The 23,786-nt window shown below is 49.6% G+C and overlaps 1 protein-coding gene across 2 annotated transcripts in view; it reads left to right on the forward strand.

Annotated features, from left to right (window-relative positions):
- The first annotated feature begins 219 nt into the window (after positions 1-219).
- LOC129714523 (adenylate kinase isoenzyme 5-like) overlaps positions 220-23,786 on the forward strand; it is a 52,337-nt gene continuing 28,770 nt past the window's right edge. For both annotated transcript variants that reach the window (XM_055664188.1, XM_055664191.1), the window contains exons 1-8: positions 220-358; positions 7,426-7,612; positions 11,265-11,432; positions 12,242-12,414; positions 14,161-14,274; positions 16,284-16,472; positions 20,687-20,777; positions 22,456-22,514. In XM_055664188.1, coding sequence (XP_055520163.1) covers positions 299-358; positions 7,426-7,612; positions 11,265-11,432; positions 12,242-12,414; positions 14,161-14,274; positions 16,284-16,472; positions 20,687-20,777; positions 22,456-22,514 — 1,041 coding nt within the window. In that variant the 5' untranslated portion in view covers positions 220-298. The remainder of the gene's footprint in view (positions 359-7,425; positions 7,613-11,264; positions 11,433-12,241; positions 12,415-14,160; positions 14,275-16,283; positions 16,473-20,686; positions 20,778-22,455; positions 22,515-23,786) is intronic.

A 23,786-nucleotide genomic window follows, 5' to 3' on the forward strand; every position in this document is an offset into this window, starting at 1 on the left:
GGGAGTGAGAGAGGGAGGGGGAGGAGGGAGATAGAGAGAGAGAGGGAGGGGAGGAGAGGGAGATAGAGTGTGGGGGGAGGAGAGAGGGAGGGAGAGGATAGAGAGAGATAGAGAGTGGGAGGGAGGGAGAGAGAGAGAGAGAGAGAGAGAGATAGAGGGAGGGAGAGAGAGAGAGAGAGTGGGAGGGAGAGGGAGAGAGAGAGAGAGGAGGGAGAGAGAGAGAGCAGGAGCATCAACCTCACTCAGCACCAGGGAATCCTCGAGCTGGGGCAGCAGAGCCGGGCTGGAACCTGTCACGATGAGCAGCAGTGAAGCGAAAGACTACATCTCTAAAAGGGAAATCCCTCTGCTATTCGAGGTAAGGATTCAACACATTAATTTTCACAAATAAACAAACGCTGTCAATCTAACAGGAGGCTGCTCGCTAACGCGACGATACAGAATGTTAAACGTGAACGCGAATGTGAACTGGTGATGCTGGAATGTTTTTACGGTCTGGGTTGGTGGGAGAGGATTGTACCTGGCTGTTTCCATCAGTCGCCGGTGCTCAGGAGATGCCAGAGATGTCCCCTGTTTGACTTCTCATCCCCACTTCCCTATTGACACAGGAAACTGCAGATGCTGGAATCTTGAGCAAAAAAAAAAGTGCTGGAGGAACTCAGTGGGTCAGGCAGCATCCGTGGAGGGACATGGGCAGATGATGTCTCGGGTCGGGACCCTTCTTCAGGCTGATTGTAGGGGGGGGGGGGGGGGGGGGGGGGGGGGGTAGCTGGAAGCTTCGTTCAACTAGCTAATGTATCTTCATCATTGAAAAAGGGGCCCCAACTTGAAACACTGACTGTCCAATTCCCTCCGCGGATGCTGCCTGACTTGCTGAGTTCTTCCAACACACTTTGTGTTTAGTTTCTATTACCTTAGCTCATCCCCCCTCCCTGTGTTACAGTCCAATAGCAGTGGTGTGTGTGTGTGTGTGTGTGTGTGTGTGTGTGTGTGTGTGTGTGTGTGTGCGTATGTATATACTGTGACTGAATATATATATATACAGGTATATCTATATATATATATACATACACACACACACACACATATATATATATATATATATAGTATAATAATATATGGTTTAAAGACTGCAACACAGAAATACTGTAAGCTCCCCATTCGATCTCATTTTCTAATTAGTTTAAATAATTAATGTACAACTTTTGTCACTGACGAGTTATGACTTCCTTCCAAATTATATTTGATCTAAATCTGTGTAAAATTTCATGTAGTTCCGAGACATGATTTCTTGACACATTTTAGAGCCAAGAAACAGAATTGTTATCGGGACAAGAGGTGACCTCTGCTGTCATTGTCCCATGTGGAGCCTGATATCATGAAACTTGCAGCAAAGCACCAAGCTGAAGGATCCATTTGGCCTGATATATGTTTATTTCATACAGTCTTGAAAAAAAATTCCAGTATGCCGGGTGTTCAGGTTTTCTTGGTGTCTAATAATAAATGATACTCTCTGAAGAAGGGTCTCGACCCGAAACGTCGCCCATTCCTTCTCTCCAGATATGCTGAGTTACTCCAGCATTTTGTGTCTACCTTCGATTTTACCAGCATCTGCAGTTCTTTCTTGCACACACCCACACTCCAGCTTTTTGTGTCTATCTCAGGTAGGAGATGTCACAAAGACACAAAATGCTGGAGTAACTCAGGGGGGACAGGCAGCATCTCTGGGTAGAAGAAATGGGTGACGTATTGGGTCGAGACCCTTCTTCAAACCCAGTCTCACAAACAGCCGGAGTGTGTAAGGAAGAACTGCAGATGCTGATAAAATCAAAGGTATACACGACATGACAATAGACAATAGTCTGAAGAAGGGTCTCGACCCGAAACGTCACCCGTTCCTTCTCTACAGAGATGCTGTCTGTCCCACACACCCATTCCTTCTCTACAGAGATGCTGCCTGTCCCACTGAGTTACTCCAGCATTTTGTGTCTGTCTTCGGTTTAAACAACATCTGCAGTTCCTTCCTACACAGTTTGTGGAATTCTCTGCCTCAGAGGGTGGTGGAGGCAGGTTCTCTGGATACTTTCAAGAGAGAGCTAGACAGGGCTCTTAAAGATAGCGGAGTCAGGGGATATGGGAGAAGGCAGGAACGGGGTACTGATTGGGGATGATCAGCCATGATCACATTGAATGACGGTGCTGGCTGGAAGGGCCGAATGGCCTACTCCTGCACCTATTGTCTATTGTCTATTTGGTAGCGGATGTCAGATTGATCAGTGATCCACCCATGTATTGGAGATGGAGCAGGTAACATTCACTGTCCATTCACTGGTGAGACGGGGGCTAAGATTCCGAAACAGGGCGAGCACCCCTCAACAGCACCGGGGGTGCCATGGCAACACAAGCACACTAAATTAGCACAAGCCATCATTACCAAGAGGCAGGAGGTGAGCAGCTCCTGATATTCATAGCAATTAAGCCGGCGAGGACCGTGAACAAGCGTGACTTAGTGAAGTGAGCTCCAGCGTTGCACTGGAGGCTGGCAATTGTCATTTGTACACTCACTGTATCAGCGACGCAGCCAGCAAACTGGTCGGACACAGTCGCAACCCATCATAGGGAATGTGTCAGAGGCGAGAATAATTACAGTCGAGAGCCAGATACCTACAGAGAGAGGGAGTGTCTTGGAGTCACGGGGTAATTATAGCTGTCAGCCGGTGAAAGCCTTTGCCCTGGCCTCAACAAAGGCAGTGGATAGCACCAGTGACCCGTGACAGTGTCCCCAAGTGTGGTTCGGTTTAGTTTAGTTTAGTTCAGAGCACAGCGCGCAAACAGGCCCTTCGGCCAACCAACGATCCCCCGCATACTAGCACTATCCTTGATGAGACTGAAGAAGGGTCTCGACCTTCCCCTTCGCTCCATAGATGCCTCCTCACCCGCTAAGTTTCCCCCAGCATTTATATCTAGCACCATTCTACACACACACTAGGGACAATTTACAATTTTACCAGAAGCCAATTAACCTACAAACCCGCACGTCTTTGGAGTGTGGGAGGAAGCCCGGAGCTCCCGGTGAAAACCCACGCGGGTCACGGGGAGAAGGTACAAACTCCGTACAGACAGCACCCGTGGTCAGGATTGAACCTGGATCTCTGGCGCTGTGAGGCAGTAAGTCTGCCTCTGCGACACCATGAGGTATATGGTGGTGAGGACGATGCTCCCTGATATTCTGATCAGAGGGAATAGAAACATAGAAACATAGAAATTAGGTGCAGGAGTAGGCCATTCGGCCCTTCGAGCCTGCACCGCCATTCAATATGATCATGGCTGATCATCCAACTCAGTATCCCGTACCTGCCTTCTCTCCATACCCCCTGATCCCCTTAGCCACAAGGGCCACATCTAACTCCCTCTTAAATATAGCCAATGAACTGGCCTCAACTACCCTCTGTGGCAGAGAGTTCCAGAGATTCACCACTCTCTGTGTGAAAAAAGTTCTTCTCATCTCGGTTTTAAAGGATTTCCCCCTTATCCTTAAGCTGTGACCCCTTGTCCTGGACTTCCCTAACATCGGGAACAATCTTCCTGCATCTAGCCTGTCCAACCCCTTAAGAATTTTGTAAGTTTCTATAAGATCCCCTCTCAATCTTCAAAATTCTAGAGAGTATAAACCAAATCTATCCAGTCTTTCTTCATAAGACAGTCCTGACATCCCAGGAATCAGTCTGGTGCACCGTCTCTGCACTCCCTCTATGGCACTAATGTCCTTCCTCAGATTTGGAGACCAAAACGGTACGCAATACTCCAGGTTAGAGAGGGAGATCTGGAAAGTTGGAGACTTGAGGACATGGCAGATTAGCCGTGTTCTTATTGACCGATGGAGCAGCCTGGCTAGGCTCAGTGCCCGGTCCCTGCTCCCATTTTCTTATTAAAAAGCCGCATACGTTCGTTCAAAAACGGGATCAATAGATTTCTGGGCATTAAGGGAATCGAGCTATATGGGGATGGAGCTGGCAAATAGTGCCGCGGTAAAAGATTAGCCAAGGTCTTGATGAATAATGGAGTAGAACCGAAAGGTCACATACCCTTGACCAGCTTCTATTTCTGATGTTTAGTTTAGTTTAGAGATACAGCGTGGAAACACATCCTTCATCCCACCGAGCCCACGTCGACCAGCGATCCCCGCTCACTAGCACTATCCTACACACAATAGACAATAGGTGCAGGAGGAGGCCATTCGGCCCTTCAAACCAGCACCGCCATTCAATGTGATCATGGCTGATCATCCCCAATCAGTACCCCATTCCTGCCTTCTCCCCATATCCCCTGACTCCACTATCTTTAAGAGCCCTATCTAGCTCTCTCTTGAAAGCATCCAGAGAACCTGCCTCCACCGCCCTCTGAGGCAGAGAATTCCACAGACTCACAACTCTCTGTGAGAAAAAGTGTTTCCTCGTCTCCGTTCTAAATGGTTTACTTCTTATTCTTAAACTGTGACCCCTGGTTCTGGACTCCCCCAACATCGGGAACATGTTTCCTGCCTCTAGCGTGTCCAAACCCTTAACAATCTTACATGTTTCAATGAGATCGCCTCTCATCCTTCTATTGTAACGTCTCAAGTATCTTGGATGGGAAATGTTGGTGGTGGTATTATTGTGCACTTGATGCCCTTGCCCTACTTGATCATAAGATCATGTGATAGGAGTAGAATTAGGCCATTCGGCCCATCAAGCCTACTCCGCCATTCAATCATGGCTGATCTATCTCTCCCTTGAATCAATTTCAAGCTCCTCCCTTATGTATACAATGCCCTTAACGGGCTTGCCCCCATCTACATCAAAAATCTGCTAACCCACCATTCTACCTCCAGGTCCCTCAGGCCAGCCAACATGGGGCTACTGACCATCCCGCGGTCCAGGCCTAAGCTCAGGGGCGACCGTGCTTTTGCGGTTGCAGCTCCTAGACTGTGGAACAGCATCCCCCTTCCCATCAGAACTGCCCCCTCCATCGACTCCTTTAAGTCTAGACTTAAAACTTATTTCTACTCACAAGTGTTTCTTGAGGTCCTCTGAGGGAGCTCTGTCTGTATGTATTTATGTATGTATTGTTGATCTATGTAGCACTGTATGTAGCATGTTAGTACTTGCACTGATGTACAGCACTTTGGTCAACGAGAGTTGTTTTTAAATGTGCTATAGAAATAAAACTGACTTGACTTGACTTGAATCCCTCCTACCTTTCCCCATAACCTCTGACACTTGTACAAATCAAAAATTGTCATGGATTGGGGAGATGTTGTCTTATAGAAACATAGAAACATAGAAATTAGGTGCAGGAGTAGGCCATTCGGCCCTTCGAGCCTGCATTGCCATTCAATATGATCATGGCTGATCATCCAACTCAGTATCCCGTACCTGCCTTCTCTCCATACCCCCGATTCCCTTAGCCACAAGGGCCACATCTAACTTCCTCTTAAATATAGCCAATGAACTAGCCTCAACTACCCTCTGTGGCAGAGAATTCCAGAGATTCACCACTCTCTGTGTGAAAAAAGTTCTTCTCATCTCGGTTTTAAAGGATTTCCCCCTTATCCTTATCCTTATGAAGTTGTTATGAAGTTGTTACCCAAGGGAGCACTGGTGATAAAAGGAAGGAATACTTAGAAGATAGACACAAAATGCTGGAGTAACTCAGCGGGACAGGCAGCATCTCTGGAGAGAAGGGATGGGTGATGTTTCGTGTCGAGGCCCTTCTTCAAGGTAAAAGTCTGGGGAGAGGAAGATGAAAGATATGGAACGGTATGTTGTGAAAACCAAGAGATCTAAGGGGATAAAGCTTAAGGAGAATGTAGAATAGATCATTGTTAGCTGAGGGGAAGGTGACAACAAGGTATACAATGTAAAATGTAATCAGGAGGACGGTCGGACTGGTTGGAGAACTAGGATGGGGGAGGGATGGAGAGAGAGGGAAAGCAAGGGTTACTTGAAGTTAGAGAAGTCAATATTTATATCAAAGATAGACACCAAATGCTGGAGTAACTCAGCGGGACAGGCATCATCTCTGGAGAGATGATGTGACGTTTCGAGTCGAGACCCTTCTTCAGACTGAATATTTATACTGCTGGGTTGTAAACTGAAATATGAGGTGCTGTTAATACTTATGTTTGGTGTATGTGGTGCCAATCTAGCTTTTAAGGTGCCCCGTAGACAGGAGTTGTTGTTATTGTTGTCGAGGGAGTGGGTGAGTTTCTTGGTTGAATAACTGTGGGGGTGGGTGGAGGGTGGGGAGTGTTCTGAATCACACTTCTGTGAACAAACACCTCCACACTCAGCATATTAGCATTCCAAGCAGAATAAGTCCAGTCTCTGCCAGCAGCGCTGTGCCTGATGGCAAGTCAGAGGACAACATTGATCGTTAGCAAATCCTCTTAATGTAAAATATCTGCTATCCTTTCAAAGCTATTAAAAGATTTCAAAAGTGGCTTCTTAAAAATCAATGCTGTCAGTTATTGATTCCTTGATGATTATTTATACATGTGATTAATTAATCCATGTTGGTCAGTCCTGTGGTGCAGTTTTTAACTCCAAATTGATTATCAATACTATATTCATTGTTGATCACAATTGATTATTGATTCTGTGTTGGTAATCATGTGATGCATTTTTTAAAATTCCATTTTGATTATTGATTCGATGCTGATTATTCATCCCGTGATTATTGATTCCATGTTGTAGGAAGGAACTGCATATGCTGGTTTACACCGAAGATAGAGACAAAATGCTGGAGTAACTCAGCGTGACTGGCAGCATCTCTGAAGAGAAGGAAAGGTGACATTTCGGGTCGAGACCCCTCAGTCTGAAGAAGGATCTCGACCTGAAACATCACCCATTCCTTCTCTCCAGAGATGCTGCCTGTCCCACTGAGTTACTCCAGCATTTTGTGTCTATTATTGATTCCATGTCATGTGATGTGATATTTGACTCCATGTTAAATATTGATTCTACATTAATTATTCACTCCAAGTGGTTATTGATTCAATGTTGGTAATCACGTGATGCAGTTTTGACTCCATATTGATTATTGATTTTACATTGATTATTGATCTCGAATAATTATTGATTCCATGCTGTTAATCATGTGGTGTGATATTTGATTCCACATCAATTATTAATTCCTTGTTGATTATTCACCCAAGTGATCATTGATCCCACTGATTATTTGAGCCGCATAAGTATCTGAAGAGGGACTGGGGGAGGGGGAGAATCTCACTGTACCAAGTACATGTGACAATGAAGTATCGGTCAATGAAAGGTAATTATTTGTTAGCAGTGGGAGAGTTGGAGACCGAGGTGCCATCGATCCTCTATCGGACTCTCTTGGGTCGGGCGTTAGTGCCAGGCTGATCCCTGTGTGCTTCTTCCCCAGAGTATGTTGACGGGCCTCATGTACCACCGCCCTGATGAACCTATTGAGTACCTGGAGAACTGCCTGAAGAAAGTGAAGGAGATCGGTGGACTGGAGCGGGTTCGATGGGATACCTTCATCGCTCAGGAGCGGCGGGCATTGCCTCCTGTCAGCGGGAGCCAGGCTAGGAGAGCCCTCTACCGAAGTGGTAACTCCCACTGCCCTCTCTATCCATGTCAGTGAGTCAAGGGCACTGGGCCTGTACTCGCTGGAGTTTAGATGAATGAAGGGGGGGGGGACCTCATTGAAACGCACAGAATAGTGAAAGGCTTGGATAGAGTGGATGTGGAGAGGATGTTTCCACTTGTGGGAGAGTCTAGGACCTGAGCCGCATCAGCAAAACTAGACAGGGATCAAATCAGCAATGATGTTTGTTCTACAACAGCCTCAGAATAAAAAAAAAACATTCCTTTAGGAAGGAGATGAGGAGGAATATCTTTAGTCAGAGGGTGGAATTCATTGCCACAGAAGACTGTGGAGGCCATCAATGGATATTTTTAAGGCAGAGATTGATAGATTCTTGATTAGTACGGGTATCAGGGGTTATGGGGAGAAGGCATGAGAATGGGGTTAAGACGGGGGGATAGATCAGCTATGGTTGAATGGCGGAATAGACTTGATGGGCAGAATGGCCTAAATCTGCTCCTATCACTTATGAACACCCACCCTAAGCCACCCCCCTGGTCAGAAGACCAGCTGGGAGTCCACAAGAGTGGATGACAAGGCTGGTATAAGCTGATGGGATGGGGAGCGTTTTTGACCACTCTCTGATGCAGAACACTATCCTGCTCAACCTCTCTCTATAGCTCAGGCCCTCGAGTCCTGGCAACATCCTCGTAAATCTTCCCTGTACCCTTTCCAGCTTGACAACATCTTTCACACAACATGGTGACCAAACCTGAACACAATATCCTAAATGTGGCCTCACCAACCTCGTAGATAACAGCAGCATCACCTTCCAACTCCTGTACTTAATACCAAAGATCCTACAGCGAGCAAGATGGTCCACTCGATGAAAAAGACGTTGTACGGTCATGGGCAGATCCATGGGTAATTTTTGGCCCCATTTCCGTAACCGGCTTCCGTCTCCGCACCAAAGATCCCGTGGCGGAGCAAAGATACTAGTGCGGAGACGGAAGCCGGTTACGGAAACATTCTCGTAAAAATGAAAGTTCTTTGGTAAAAATCTTCTCCTCATTTTCAAAATTATAATTTATTAACGCAAACTGTTCCCCCGCAACGTTGATTACACTGCGAGTCGGGTCGGGTTGGGTTGGGTTACTGAAATGGATGACAAAAAGGCCCACGTTCCGCTCCGCTGCGTACTACACGTCAGCCCATTGCATTTAGCAGGAGTGGTCTATCTTGCTCCGTTATAGGATCTTTGCTTAATACTATAATAATAATAATAATAAGAATAATAACTTTATTTATAAAGCGCTTTTAGACAACATCAGTTACCACAAAGTGCTGTACATGGGAAGTCAACAAAAAGTTATTACAAACTACTAAAACCATTAAGACGACAGGACTATAAAAACAGTAAAAATTAAAAGACATTAAAAGCACTAAAACAGGAACAATGTCTCAGCCAGTGTCGAAAGCCAGTGAATAAAAGTGAGTTTTTAGGGAGGATTTAAAGATTGACAGTGAAGGGGCCTGTCTGATCTGCAGCGGCAAGGTGTTCCAGAGTGCCGGGGCAGCAACAGAAAAGGCTCTATCCCCTCTGAGCTTCCGCTTAGACCTTGGTACCTCAAGGAGCAGCTGATCCGCTGACCTGAGGCACCGGGTAGGAGCATATAGGTGGAGCAGCTCAGAGAGGTAAGGCGGGGCGAGGCCATTCAATGATTTAAAAACAAATAAAATAATTTTAAAATGAACTCGAAAGTGCACTGGGAGCCAGTGAAGGGAGGCCAAAATTGGCGTAATGTGCCTTGCTCTCTGACCCCATCCCTGCTCTTTGACCCCATCCCCTGCTCTCTGACCCCATCCCTGCTAGGGCCGATGAAGGCGATTGTGCCAAAAGCCTTTCTGCTCCCATGACTTTTTGAACTTTATAATTGATTGCACTATGTTTATAAAGTTCGTCCATCCAACACGGGGATCGTAGAAGCATCTGGAAGGTTTGTCCGATTTCTGGGGAGTGACAGACCTTATGAGTTTTGAGTCAAATTAACTGAAGGTGACACAAAGTCAGATTATAACAGTGGAAACACATTGCTGAAGCGGCAAGAGGAAAATTAAAATGTGACAACACCTTTTACATTAACAAAAGTGGAATGTTGCCATTTAACACTGGCCATTGAAGATAAAAATTCACGTTTGTTTAAGTGATGCTGTGGGCTTAAGTTGAATCTTAGTGGAATTATGTGGGCGTACAAATGCCTGGAGCTGAATGCAAATCAGCCCAGCTACACTGTCAAAGGTGGGGAATTGTACAGTGAGAGGGTGGCTGGGGTTGGTGGGCAAGAGATGGTCGGCCTGTAGTAACAGAAAGAAATGGGGTCAGAAGGAAGGGGTGACACGGCTGTAGAGTTGCTGCCTCACAGCGCCAGAGAACCGGGTTCCATCCTGACCTGTACGGAGTTTGTACGTTTTCCCTGTGACCGCGTGGGTTTCCTCCGGGTGCTCCGGTTTCCTCCCACACTCCAAAGGCGCGCAGGTTTGAAGGTTGATTGGCTCCGGTAAATGGTAAATTGTCCCTTTGTGAGTAGAATGGAACTAGTGCATGGGGTAACTGCTGGTCAGCATGCACTGGATGGGCCAAAGGGCCTTTTTCCACGCTGTATCTATAAAGTCTAAATCAGGGATGGGGTCAGAGAGCAAGGCATGGGGTCAGAGAGCAGGGATGGGATCAGAGAGCAAGGCATGGGGTCAGAGAGCAAGGCATGGGGTCAGAGAGCAGGGGATGGGGTCAGAGAGCAGGGGATGGGGATGGGGTCAGAGAGCAGGGGATGGGGTCAGAGAGGGGGATGGGGGTCAGAGAGGGGGGATGGGGGTCAGAGAGCAAGGCATGGGGTCAGAGAGCAAGGCATGGGGTCAGAGAGCAGGGATGGGGTCAGAGAGGGGGGATGGGGTCAGAGAGGGGGGATGGGGTCAGAGAGCAGGGATGGGGGTGAGCAGAGGATCAGGGGATGGGGATGGGGTCAGAGAGGGGGGATGGGGGTCAGAGAGCAAGGCATGGGGTCAGAGAGTAGGGGATGGGGTCAGAGCAGAGTGATGGGATGGGGTCAGAGAGCAAGGCATGGGGGTCATGGAGAATGAGATGGGGTCAGAGAGCAGGGATGGGGTCAGAGAGCCGGGATGGGTCAGAGAGCAGGGATGGGGTCAGAGAGGGGGGATGGGGTCAGAGAGCAAGGGGATGGGGTCAGAGAGCAAGGCATGGGGTCAGAGAGCAGGGATGGGGTCAGAGAGGGGGGATGGGGAGAGAGGGGGGATCAGAGAGCAGGGGGATGGGGGTCAGAGAGCAGGGGATGGGTCAGAGAGCAGGGGATGGGGTCAGAGAGCAGGGGATGGGGTCAGAGAGCAGGGATGGGTCAGAGAGAGAGCAGGGATGGGGTCAGAGAGCAGGGGATGGGGTCAGAGAGCAGGGATGGGGTCAGAGAGGGGGGATGGGGTCAGAGAGGGGGGATGGGGTCAGAGAGCAGGGATGGGGTCAGAGAGTAGGGGATGGGGATGGGGTCAGAGAGCAGGGCATGGAGGTCAGAGAGCAGGAGTGGAGAGGTTGACCACCTCCAGGCTGTGACTTGTTGCTTACTGTGCTCTGACTGTGAGTGTCCCTGTGTCCCCTCCACCCCCAGTGCTGTCGGAGAGCCACAGCCTGGCCCACGACCGCTATGACCGGCTGCCCCCCATCCATCAGTTCTCCATCGAGAGCGACACAGACCTGTCGGAGACGGACGAACTGATCGAGGAGTACGTGCTGTTTGACCCCGCAAAGCCCAGGCCAAGGGTCATCCTCGTCATCGGTAAGTTCATCGCCGAGGAAGAGCGCAGGAAATTGCACAGAGTTGTCGATGTGGCCCAGTCCATCACACAGACCAGGCTAGACACAAATTGCTGGAGTAACTCAACAGGTCAGACAACATCTGTGGAGAAAAGCAATGGGTGATGTTTCAGGTTAGCCCATTCCTTCTCTCCAGAGATGCTGCCTGTCCCGCTGAGTTGCTCCAGCATTTTGTGTCTATCTTCGGTTTAAACCAGCATCTGCCAGGACTCGAGGGTGTGAGCTATAGGGAGAGGTTGAGCAGGCTGGGACTCTATTCTTTGGAGCGCAGGAGGATGAGGGGTGATCTTATAGAGGAGCATAAAATCATGAGAGGAATAGATCGGGTAGATGCACAGTCTCTTGCCCAGAGTAGGGGAATCGAGGACCAGTGGACAGAGGTTTAAGGTGAAGGGAAATAAATTTAATAGGAGTCTGAGGGGTAACTTTTTCACACACAAGGGTGGTGGGTGTATGGAACAAGCTACCAGAGGAGGTAGTTGAGGCTGGGACTATCCCAACATTTAAGAAGCAGTTAGACAGGTACATGGATAGAACAGGTTTGGAGGGATATAGGCCAAATGCGGGCATGTGGGACTAGTGTAGCTGGGACATTGTTGGCCAGTGTGGGCATGTTGGGATGAAGATCCTGTTTCCACACTGTATCACTCTATGACTCTTTCTGCAATTGCTTCCTACACATAATCATCCTTGGCTTGTGTGTCTTCAGGTTTTCTTTCCTTTCTGACGCTCACTCTATCTCTCTCGCTCTCTCGTTCCCTCCTTCTGTAGGGGGTCCAGCCAGCGGCAAGGGTACACAGAGCATGAAGATGGCCGAGTGCTACGGATTCATCTACATCTCGGTGGGCGAGCTTCTGCGGGAGAAAATGCTGCACAACGCCACCACCAACAGGAAGTGGGGCCTGATAGCAAAAATCATCACCAACGGCGAGCTGGCACCACAGGTAATGGTGGGGCTGCAGGTAACAGCCACAGGTAACAGCAAGGTGGGGCCACAGGTAACAGCAAGGTGGGGCCACAGGTAACAGTGAGGTGGGGCCACAGGTAACAGCAAGGTGGGGCCACAGGTAACAGCAAGGTGGGGCCACAGGTAACAGCAAGGTGGGGCCACAGGTAACAGTGAGGTGGGGCCACAGGTAACAGCAAGGTGGGGCCACAGGTAACAGTGAGGTGGGGCCACAGGTAACAGCAAGGTGGGGCCACAGGTAACAGCAAGGTGGGGCCACAGGTAACAGCAAGGTGGGGCCACAGGTAACAGTGAGGTGGGGCCACAGGTAACAGCAAGGTGGGGCCACAGGTAACAGCGAGGTGGGGCCACAGGTAACAGCAAGGTGGGGCCACAGGTAACAGCCACAGGTAACAGCAAGGTGGGGCCACAGGTAACAGTGAGGTGGGGCCACAGGTAACAGCGAGGTGGGGCCACAGGTAACAGCAAGGTGGGGCCACAGGTAACAGTGAGGTGGGGCCACAGGTAACAGCGAGGAGGGGCCACAGGTAACAGCAAGGTGGGGCCACAGGTAACAGCAAGGTGGGGCCACAGGTAACAGTCTATGGGGCCACAGGTAACAGCAAGGTGGGGCCACAGGTAATGGTGGGGCCACAGGTAACAGCAAGGTGGGGGCCACAGGTAACAGCAAGGTGGGGCCACAGGTAACAGCAAGGTGGGGCCACAGGTAATGGTGGGGCCACAGGTAACAGCAAGGTGGGGCCACAGGTAACAGCAAGGTGGGGCCACAGGTAACAGCAAGGTGGGGCCACAGGTACCAGCGAGGTGGGGCCACAGGTAACAGCAAGGTGGGGCCACAGGTAACAGCGAGGTGGGGCCACAGGTAACAGCAAGGTGGGGCCACAGGTAATGGTGGGGCCACAGGTAACAGCAAGGTGGGGCCACAGGTAACAGCAAGGTGGGGCCACAGGTAACAGCAAGGTGGGGCCACAGGTAACAGTGAGGTGGGGCCACAGGTAACAGTGAGGTGGGGCCACAGGTAACAGTGAGGTGGGGCCACAGGTAACAGCAAGGTGGGTCTACAGGTAACAGTGAGGTGGGGCCACCGGTAACAGCAAGGTGGGGCCTACAGGTAACAGTGAGGGGGGGCCACAGGTAACAGTGAGGTGGGGCCACAGGTAACAGTGAGGTGGGGCCACAGGTAACAGCAAGGTGGGGGCCACAGGTAACAGTGAGGTGGGGCCACAGGTAACAGTGAGGTGGGGCCACAGGTAACAGCAAGGTGGGGCCACAGGTAACAGCAAGGTGGGGCCACAGGTAACAGTGAGGTGGGGCCACACATGTAACAGCAAGGTGGGGCCACAGGTAACAGCAAGGTGGGGCCACAGGTAACAGTGAGGTGGGGCCACAGGTAACAGTGAGGTGGAGCCACAGGTAACAGCAAGGTGGGGCCACAGGTAACAGCAAGGTGGGGCCACAGGTAACAGCAAGGTGGGGCCACAGGTTACAGCAAGGTGGGGCCACAGGTAACAGCGAGGTGGGGCCACAGGTTACAGCAAGGTGGGGCCACAGGTAACAGTGAGGTGGGGCCACAGGTAACAGCAAGGTGGGGCCACAGGTAATGCTGGGGGCGCAGGTAACAGTGGGGCTACAGGTAATGGTGGGGCTACCTGTGTCTACCTGTCTAATTGTTTGTTAAACGTTGTGGTAGTGCGATGTTTGACTCCTCACACTCCTTCCACAGGAAACAACCATAAATGAGATTAAGCAGCAGTTGATGCAGCAGCCAGATGCCCAGGGCTTTGTCATCGATGGATTCCCACGGGAGGTCTCCCAAGCCATCTGCTTCGATGATCAGGTGCAGTCATCACTCCTTCATCAGTCCAAGGAGCAGAATTGGGCCATTCGGCCCATCAAGTCTACTCCGCCAATCAATCATGGCTGATCTATCTCTCCCTCCTAAACCCCATTCTCCTGCCCTCCCCATAACCCCTGACACCCCAACACTAATCAAGAATCTATCAATCTCTGCCTTAAAAATATCCATTGACGTGGCCTCCACAGCCTTCTGTGGCAATGAATTCCACAGATTCACCACCCTCTGACTCAAAAAATTCCTCCTCATCTCCTTCCTAAAGGAACGTCGTTTAGTCTGAGGCTATTGTAGATCAAACATTGACTTGGTCTCCACAGCCTTCTGTGGCAAAGAATTCCACAGATTCTCATCATATCCTTTATAAAGGTACATCATTTTATTCTGAGGCTGTGCCCTCTGGTCCTAGACTCTCCCACTAGTGGAAATATCCTCTACACATCCACTCTAACCAGGCCTTTCAATATTCGGTAAGTTTCAATGAGGTTGCCCCTCTTCCTTCTAAACTCCAGCGAGTACAGGCCCAGTTCCATCAAACACTTACCATATGTTGACATAATCCCTGAACTCAGCCAAAAGAGAACATTTCAAACATGCCTTTCACAATCTTGGGTCTTTTAGACATTTCATTTGTAAAGTACACATGGAAACATAGAAAATAGGTGCAGGAGTAGGCCATTCGGTCCTTCGAGCCTGCACTGCCATTCAATATGGTCATGGCTGATCATCCAACTCAGTAACCTGTACCTGCCTTCTCTCCATACCCCCTGATCCCTTTAGCCACAAGGGCCACATCTAACCCTCTTAATATATAGCCAATGAATTGGCCTCAACTACTTTCTGTGGCAGAGAATTCCACAGACTCACCACTCTGTGTGTGAAAAAAAAATTCTCATCTCGGTCCTAAAAGATTTCCCCCTTATCCTTAAACTGTGACCCCTTGTCACAGAATAGTTCTTGGTTCTTGGTTCTTGGTCCTCCAAAATATTCCAAATGGAATTTAAACTGGAGGTGGTGAAGGGAGGGCTTAAGCCAGAGAGGGTTATTGGGAAGAAAGAGCTACTTTAAATGTAGTTCAACATAGGACCAGGCTCTTCAGCCCACAATGTCCATGTTGAACATGATGCAGAGTTAAACTAATTTTGTCTGTCTGAACGTGATCCGAATCCCACCAGTCCCGACATATCCATGTGTAAGATATTTTAATACTCATCTGAATTCTCCATGAGGCTTTCACAGCTGCTATCAGGCAGCTGAATCATCCTACCACAACCAGAGAGCAGTCCTGAACTACTATCTACCTTATTGGTGACCCTCGGACTATCCTTGATCGGAGCCTGCTGGCTATACCTTGCACTAAACGTTATTCCCTGATCATGTATCTGTACACTGTAAATGGCTCGATTGTAATCATGTATTGTCTTTCCGCTGACTGGATAGCACACAACAAAACCTTTTCACTGTACCTCGGTACACGTGACAATAAACTCAACTGAACTGAAATTGAAACTGAGACTATACTAACTGGGCAATGGTATAAGATGTGATCAGACATTTAGCACTTCCTCCAGTGTGGTGCCCCTCAGTTCCAACTCCCTCTTCCACATGAGGGTAGCGAGACACTGTCTCCCCAATAGTGTTGCACCCCCTCATCTCTCCCTCCAACAGTGCAGAACTCCCACAGTGGTGCAGCTGGTAGAGCGGCTGCTTCAGAGATCCAGGTTCAATCCTGACCTCGGGTGCTGTTTGTGTGGAGTTTGCACGCTCCGTCTCTGACATCTCGTGGGATTCCTCCGGGTGTTCCATTCTCCTCCCACATCCCAAGGAAATCTCTACAATCTTTCATCCAAAGGACTTGCGGGATTCGAAGGTTAATTGGGCCTCTGTAAATTGCCGGGGGGTGGAGGAGGAAAATTGAGCAGGGAAATTGTGGCGAGACTTTTGTACAGATTCTGCCGATACATGGAGCTGACTGGCGGTTGTCCTACCCTCAGATCTGCGTGCCGGACCTGGTGATCTATCTCTCCTGCGCCAGCCCGCGACTCAGGGAGAGACTGGAGAAGAGAGCGGAACAAGGCCGGCCCGACAACAACCCCAAAGCCATCCAACGGCGCCTCGCCACCTTCAAGCAAAACGCCGTCCCATTAGTCCAGTACTACGAGGAGAAGCACCTCATCGTCACGGTGAGTCAGGCCACGGACTTCTCCCACACAGCAGCGTAAAGTTTGGTGGTCATAGTTGTCAGACTCCCACACCTTCTTCCCAATGGTTCATATGTGATAGGAGCAGAATTAGGCCATTCGGCCCATCAAGCCTACTCCACCATTCAATCATAGCTGATCTATCTCTCCCTCCTAACCCCATTCTCCTGCCTGCCTTCTCCCCATAACCCCTGACACCCGCACTCATCAGGAAAGTGAATAGTGAAAGGCCTGGATAAGGTGGATGTGGAGAGGATGTTTCCACTAGTGGGAGAGTCAAAGCCTCAGAATAAAAGGACGTTCCGTTAGGAAGATAAGGAGGAATTTCTTTAGTCAGAGAGTGGTGAATCTGTGGAATTTATTGTCACAAGAGGCCAAGTAAGTGGATATTTTAAAGGCAGAGATAGATAGATTGTTGATTAGCACATGTGTCAGGGGTTATGGGGAGAAGGCAGGAGAATGGGGTTAGGAGGGAGAGATAGATCAGCCATGATTGAATGGCGGAGTAGACTTGATGGGCTGAATGGCCTAATTCTGCTCCTATCACTTTGGAACTTATGAAGCAAGGTGACCACTCTGCCCTGCTAAGCTGTGCTAGCACTTCAATTCAGCGGATCAGGCAGTATCTGTGGGGGACACAGATAGGTGACATTTTGGGTCGAGACCCTGCTATTTTTTATTAATCAAAAATATTTATTCAAATATTAAAATAATATATACATATACAGGGCAGTAAAAAACAAAACAGAACCCACCACCTTAATACACGACAAATGATAAACTATTAAACATCTGTCTTACACTCCTTGTCAAGGATTGGCGACCCTTCTTCAGACCTGATCTGAAACGTCACCTATCCATGTTCTCCAGAGATGCTGCCTGACTGGCTGAGTTACTCCAGCACTTTGTGTCCTTTTGTGTAAACCAATATTTGAAAATCTGAAGAAGGGTTTCGGCCCGAAACGTTGCCTATTTCCTTCGCTCCATAGATGCTGCTGCACCCGCTGGGTTTCTCCAGCATTTTTGTCTACCTTCGATTTTCCAGCATCTGCAGTTCCTTCTTAACCATTTGCGAGGCCTTGTTTCTATATCTTGCACTTTGATTCAGTTGGACACACTCCCCGCTCTGACCCTTCAGCCCTGCAATTTTCCATATTTCCAATTTTATAACATAGAACGATCATTTTTAAATTCATGGCGTTGCAGGACTGCGGGTCACAGGAGCAGGGTGGGTGAGTGAAGAGGGAAGTGAGTTTGGATATTGGCAACTGAAGGGCCGGTCCCACGAGCATGCGACTCCATGCGGCAAGCGCGACCTAACGTTGTCGCTTGAGCCGTAAGGCCTCGCGGGGCCGGTCCCACTTCGATCGCCGGAGCCGTATGTAGTTGTGCGGAGCTGGTCCCGACATCGCGCGGGGCTGCGGAAAACTAACCGTGTTCAAAAATTCCGCGCGGCAACGGCCTGCCGGCCCACAGCCGCATTGTGGCCGTACGCACCGCCTCGATGGGCATGCGCAGCGTCTTGATGCCGTACGTCCCGCGCGAACTTCCCACGGACTTCGCTCGAACTTCACGTCACTCACTCGACCTCCGCGCGGCCCCCGCTTCCGGTTTGGTCGCGCTTGCCGCATGCAGGCGTATGCTCGTGGGACCGGCCCTTAAGTTCCCGACGACCTTAGTTATGGAGCAGAGAATGGTGGACGTCAACAGCTCAATAAACAAATAGAACAATTGGGAGCACAAGCATTTGGACCAACTTTGAAATGAATAAATTTGAGAACTGTCACCATGGTGATAGAAGCTTCTTTAGCAAATCAGTAACCATGGCAACTTGCAGAGCCCCTGTTCCACCATGGTGGAGTAAGCTGCAACCTGTTATCTAACCTGTGCTGCCATCCTCCAGGAAGTATTTGATGGGACTTTGATAGAGGGATCTGACCTCTCGGCCTAACCTATGTAGCACCTCTGCTGACAGGGATAGGCAGGACAGTGTAGAAGGAGCTAACAGAGGGGTGGCACGAGTTGCTGCTGGGAACAAGCCCAATTTGCCCACGCTGTCCGAGATGCCACATCTACAATGGTCCCACCTACCCACGTTTGGCCCATATCCCTCTAAACCTTCCTTACCCATGCACCTGTCCCAAATGGCATTATAGTAGCTGCCTCATATACCTGAGTAACGGCAGCACGGTGGCGCAGCAGTAGAGTTGCTGCCTCACAGCGCCAGAGACCCAGGTTCGATCCTGACCACGGGTGCTGTCTGTACGGAGTTTGTATGTTCTCCCCGTGACCTTGTGGGTTTTCCCCAGGGGCTCAGGTTTCCGCTCACATTCGAAAGACGTGCAGGTTTGTAGGTTAATAAAAGTGCTGGAGAAACTCAGCGGGTACAGCAGCATCTATGGAGCGAGATAAATAGGCAACGTTTCGGGCCAAAACCCTTCTTCAGACTGATGTAGGGTGGGAGGGGGTGGGTGGGCGGGAAGAAGAAAGGAAGAGGAGGAGCCAGAGGGCTGAGGGAGAGCTGAGAAGGGGTAGGAGACAGCAGACAGGCCTTCAGCCCACCGGGCTACTGGAAATTGGGAGAAGTCAATGTTTATGCCGCTAGGAGTGTGCAGATCTGCCCACGCAGCAAAACAAGCAGACTGACAGACAGTGCTGCTCCTCTGGCAATTTCCGCCCTGCTGTAACACCCACTGACTGGGAGACTGGGTTTGGTTTATTCAGTTGAGGCGGCCTTACAGTTTCTGGACATTAAGGCTATATTTAAGAGGGAATTAGATGTGGCCCTTGTGGCTTTAAAGGGATCTTAGGGGGTATGGAGAGAAGGCAGGTACAGGATACTGAGTTGGAAAATCAGCCATGATGGCCATAAAACATTGAAAGGCGGGGGTTGCACAGGCTAGATCAGAAGGGTTCCGATGTGGGGAAGTCCACTCCTGCACCTGTTAAGGATAAGGTTTCTTATGTTTTTTACAAGAGTCATGTGGGCTATTTTCTGCCACAAAAGGTAGTTGAGGCCACAGTTCATAATGCACAAAGGGATTTGAGTTGGAAGTATCGAATATCTGATTGAAGTTTCTTGGTTTCTTGGATGCAGCCTTATTAGATTACAGCTAACTTAATGCAGCATTCCAACATGAAAAGGTTCCCCACCCCTGGTTTAGTTAAACCCAATTGAGTGAGGGGCTGGTTTAGCTAAACCACAGTAACTGGGAGACGGACTGGGTTTAACACCACAGTGGTATAGGTTGGGTTAGTGAAGCAAGGGACAGGGTTGACAGGAAGCTGCTGTTGGTGTCAATGAGTCACAGTGAGAAGCAGCTTTTACACTCTCCACCTCGAGCTCCACTTACTGCTGAGAGCAGTGAATGTGACGATCTGGGTGATTGAGGCAATTACCCTGTGGGTGTAGCCGTTACATAATTAAAGCAGAATGACAGGCAGAAAAAACGGCAGCGCGGCTCGGGGTGTGTGGGAGTGGGGATCAAATAGTGTACCCCTCACTATTAGATGGTGGAGTCGAAACGTACCAGTCTGAAGGAGGGCCTCCACCAGAAACGTCACCCATTCCTTCTCTCTGCCTGGCCCGCTGAGTTACTCCAGCATTTTAGAAACATAGAAACATAGACAATAGGTGCAGGAGTAGGGCCATTCGGCCCTTCGAGCCTGCACCGCCATTCAATATGATCATGGCTGATCATCCAACTCAGTATCCTGTACCTGCCTTCTCTCCATACCCCCCTGATCCCTTTAGCCACAAGGGCCACATCTAACTCCCTCTTAAATATAGCCAATGAACTGTGGCCTCAACTACCTTCTGTGGCAGAGAATTCCAGAGATTCACCACTTTCTGTGTGAAAAATGTTTTTCTCATCTCAGGTCCTAAAAGATTTCCCCCTTATCCTTAAACTGTGACCCCTAGTTCTGGACTTCCCCAACATTTGGGAACAATCTTCCTGCATCTAGCCTGTCCAACCCCTTAAGAATTTTGCGTCCAAACCCAGGGCTCCAGGGATGAGGGAACCTGGTCGGTGGCACGGTGGTGCAGCGGGTAGAGTTGCTGCCTTACTCTTGCCATCCGACTACACAAACCCTCGCACTCTTCAACTGCAGACAGGGCCAATGCAAACGAGAACCAGCACACTGCGTTGGGCAGAGAGCCTTTAAATGCATGGTGACTTCTTTCTCTCCCGCAGTTGGACGGAGACAGGGAGGAAGAGGAGGTGTTCACAGACATCAGGGCGAACGTGGATGGGAAAATCGCTGCAGGCAGTCACGCCACGGCAGGTGAGGGCCACTGGGCCTGGGGATTGGGGGGCAGTGAGCAGGTGGGAGGGCTCAAACTGAGCTGAGTATCTAACGGGGCTGCTCATCAAGTGGTGGCTGCATTTGTACTGCATGCTCTTCTTCTTTCAGCCGTGCACAGCCTAAAGTTGTTGGACAACTTGTTCTATTTGATCTTCCGTTTGTGCACGTCGAGTTGATTGCATTAGTTGAAACAGGGCGGACGACATGAAGGTTGTAATCTCCCACCCCTGCTGCATGCTCTTGGGGGTGGGTGGGGGAGGGGAGAACAAAGGGGGACCTGGCATTGATACTTTGTATCGGTGCCCTTTATGTAGCGACTCTTTGCATACCTTGCTTATACAAAACAGAATACAACTGTGACAATAAAGTATCGTCCATTCATTCATTCATTCATTCACCTTTGAGTGTTTAACAGCCCCTGATGACTGTGGTCATCTTGAACCTGGACGTTACAGATTTCAGGCTCCTGTACCTTCTTACCGATGGCAGGGGTGAAATGAGAGCGTGGCCAGGGTGGTGTGGGTCTCTGACGATGCTGGCTGCCTTTTCGAGGCAGCGACTCTTGCCAATCCTTTTGACGGTGGGGAGTTCAGAACCCGTGATGGGCTGGGCAGTGGTCACCATCTTCTCCCAGTGTCGCTGGGATTAGACGCCTGCTCGGTTTCACCAGCGATGTCGGCAGTTCCACACTGCTGCTGTTGTGTGTGGAGAACACATGCCCCAAGAGACTTCTCACTCATGCTCTGACATTTTATTCTAACTGGGTACTATTTTTAGCCCTCCAGTTAACGCTTTTGTGTTAAGTTGTTAGCTGCATGCATTCTGCATTAGGCACAGCGACAAATTGAACCTCACACTTGGATTTAATCCTGGTCTTTGGATCCATAATAGCACTGCAGTCTGACCAGATCTGTGGAGGAATGTGTAACCTTTGGAGAATATTGTGTTCAGTTCCGGGCACCCATCTTACAGGAAAGATGTTGATCACAGTGAATGGCGGTGCTGGCTCCAAGGGCCGAATGGCCTACTCCTGCGCCTATTGTCTATTGTCTATGTTGGAAAAGGCACAGAGTAGATTTACAAGGATGTTGCCAGGACTCGAGGGTCTGAGCTGTAGGGAGAGGTTGAGTAGGCTGGGTCGCTATTCCTTGGAGCGCAGGAGGATGAGGGGTGATGTTATAGAGGTGTATAAAATGATGAGAGGAATAGATCGGGTAGACGCACAGAGTCTCTTGCCCAGAGTAGGGGAATTGAAGACCAGAGGACAACGGTTTAAGGTGAAGGGGAAAAGATTTAATAGGAATCTTAGGGGTAACTTTTTCACACAAAGGGTGGTGGGTGTATGGAACAAGCTGCCAGAGGAGGTAGTTGTGGCTGGGACTATCCCAACGTTTAAGAAACAGTTAGACAGGTACATGGATAGGACAGGTTTGGATGGATATGGGCCAAGCGCAGGCAGGTGGGACAAGTGTAGCTGGGACATGTTGGCCAGTGTGGGCAAGTTGGGCCGAAGGGCCTGTTTCCGCGCTGTATCACTCTAAGACTCTATAACTATGACCTGTCCAGTCAGGAGACGATCGAGGGTGGAATATTTACCGGAGTTTTGCAGCAGTCAGTGGGGAGATTTTGTTTAACCCTTCCTTTTCCCTTCCCGCAGGTCCCAGCGTGCCAGCTCTTCCTCAGGCAGCTGAAGCCAGCGTAGATACTGAGGAAAAGGTAACACCATTAATCCTGTCGGACTGTGCCCCCCCCCAACCTGCCCCCACCACCCACTCTGCCCGTTCCCCATCAGCCGAACCTGACCAATGATTCTGAAAGTCATCGGTTTCCATGGACATGTTGACCAGTATGGGCAAGTTGGGCTGAAGGGCCTGTTTGCACACTGTATGACTCTATGAAACTATCTTCCCAAGATGCCCTTCAATGTCAATAAGAATTTACACATGCATCCCGGTCTATAGTTTCAGGTCCCCGAATCACTCAACGAATCTCCGAGCTCATTGATAGTCTTTCCCCATCTCTCCATATCTGGTCTGGAAGCTCCAAACACAACTGCAAGCAAAGATCGAAGAGAAATCAACCACTATTATGCACGGTGGCGCAGCGGTAGAGTTACTGCCTTACAGCGTTTACAGCGCCAGAAACCCGGGTTCGATCCCGACTACGGGTGCTGTCTGTACGTTCTCCCCGTGACCTGCGTGGGTTTTCTCCAAGATCTTCGGTTTCCTCCCACACTCCAAAGACGTACAGGCTTGTAGGTTAATTGGCTTGGTGCAAATGTAAATTGTCCCTAGTGTGTGTGTGTGTAGGGTTGTGTTAGTGTGCGGGGATCACTGGTCGGTGCGGACTCGTTGGGCTGAAGGGCCTGTTTCCGCGCTGTATCTCTAAACTTCACTAAACTAAAATGTAGGAAGGAACTGCAGATGCTGATTTACACTGAAGACAGACGCAAAATGCTGGAGTAACGCAACGGGTCAGGCAGCATCTATGGAGAGAATGAACAGGTAACGTTTCACATTTGATGAAGGGTCTCGACCCATCCCTTTTCTCCAGAGTTGCTGCCTGTCCCGCTGAGTTACTCCAGCATTTTGTGTCTATCACCAGCCAATGTTAAGGTGTACTTTGAGCGTTATTTTCTGTATTTGTGGTCAGAAATCAAATTGGAAATGGGAAAGGCTCTCTGTTTAACCAGGTGCAACGTCTGATGGGCTGAGGTGATGCATCAAACCCTCCCGGAAGGCTGACAATCAGAGTTGACACCACTACTTCTTTTGTCAACATTTCCATGGAAACTAAATCAGATCCAAGCCAAATATTTGGATGGATTTCACAACGAGAGACAAAGTGATGGAAAATGGGGCAGGGAGACAAGGGGGGGGGGGGGGCAAAGAAATAACGGTGGGTGGGGGAGGGGGGGAAAAAAGCAGAGAGAGAGAAGGTGGGGAGGAGAGTGAGAGAGAGAGAGAGACAGCGAGACAGGGAGAAAGA

Source organism: Leucoraja erinacea, chromosome 39, assembly GCF_028641065.1.
Source record: "Leucoraja erinacea ecotype New England chromosome 39, Leri_hhj_1, whole genome shotgun sequence".
Taxonomy (NCBI): domain Eukaryota; kingdom Metazoa; phylum Chordata; class Chondrichthyes; order Rajiformes; family Rajidae; genus Leucoraja; species Leucoraja erinaceus.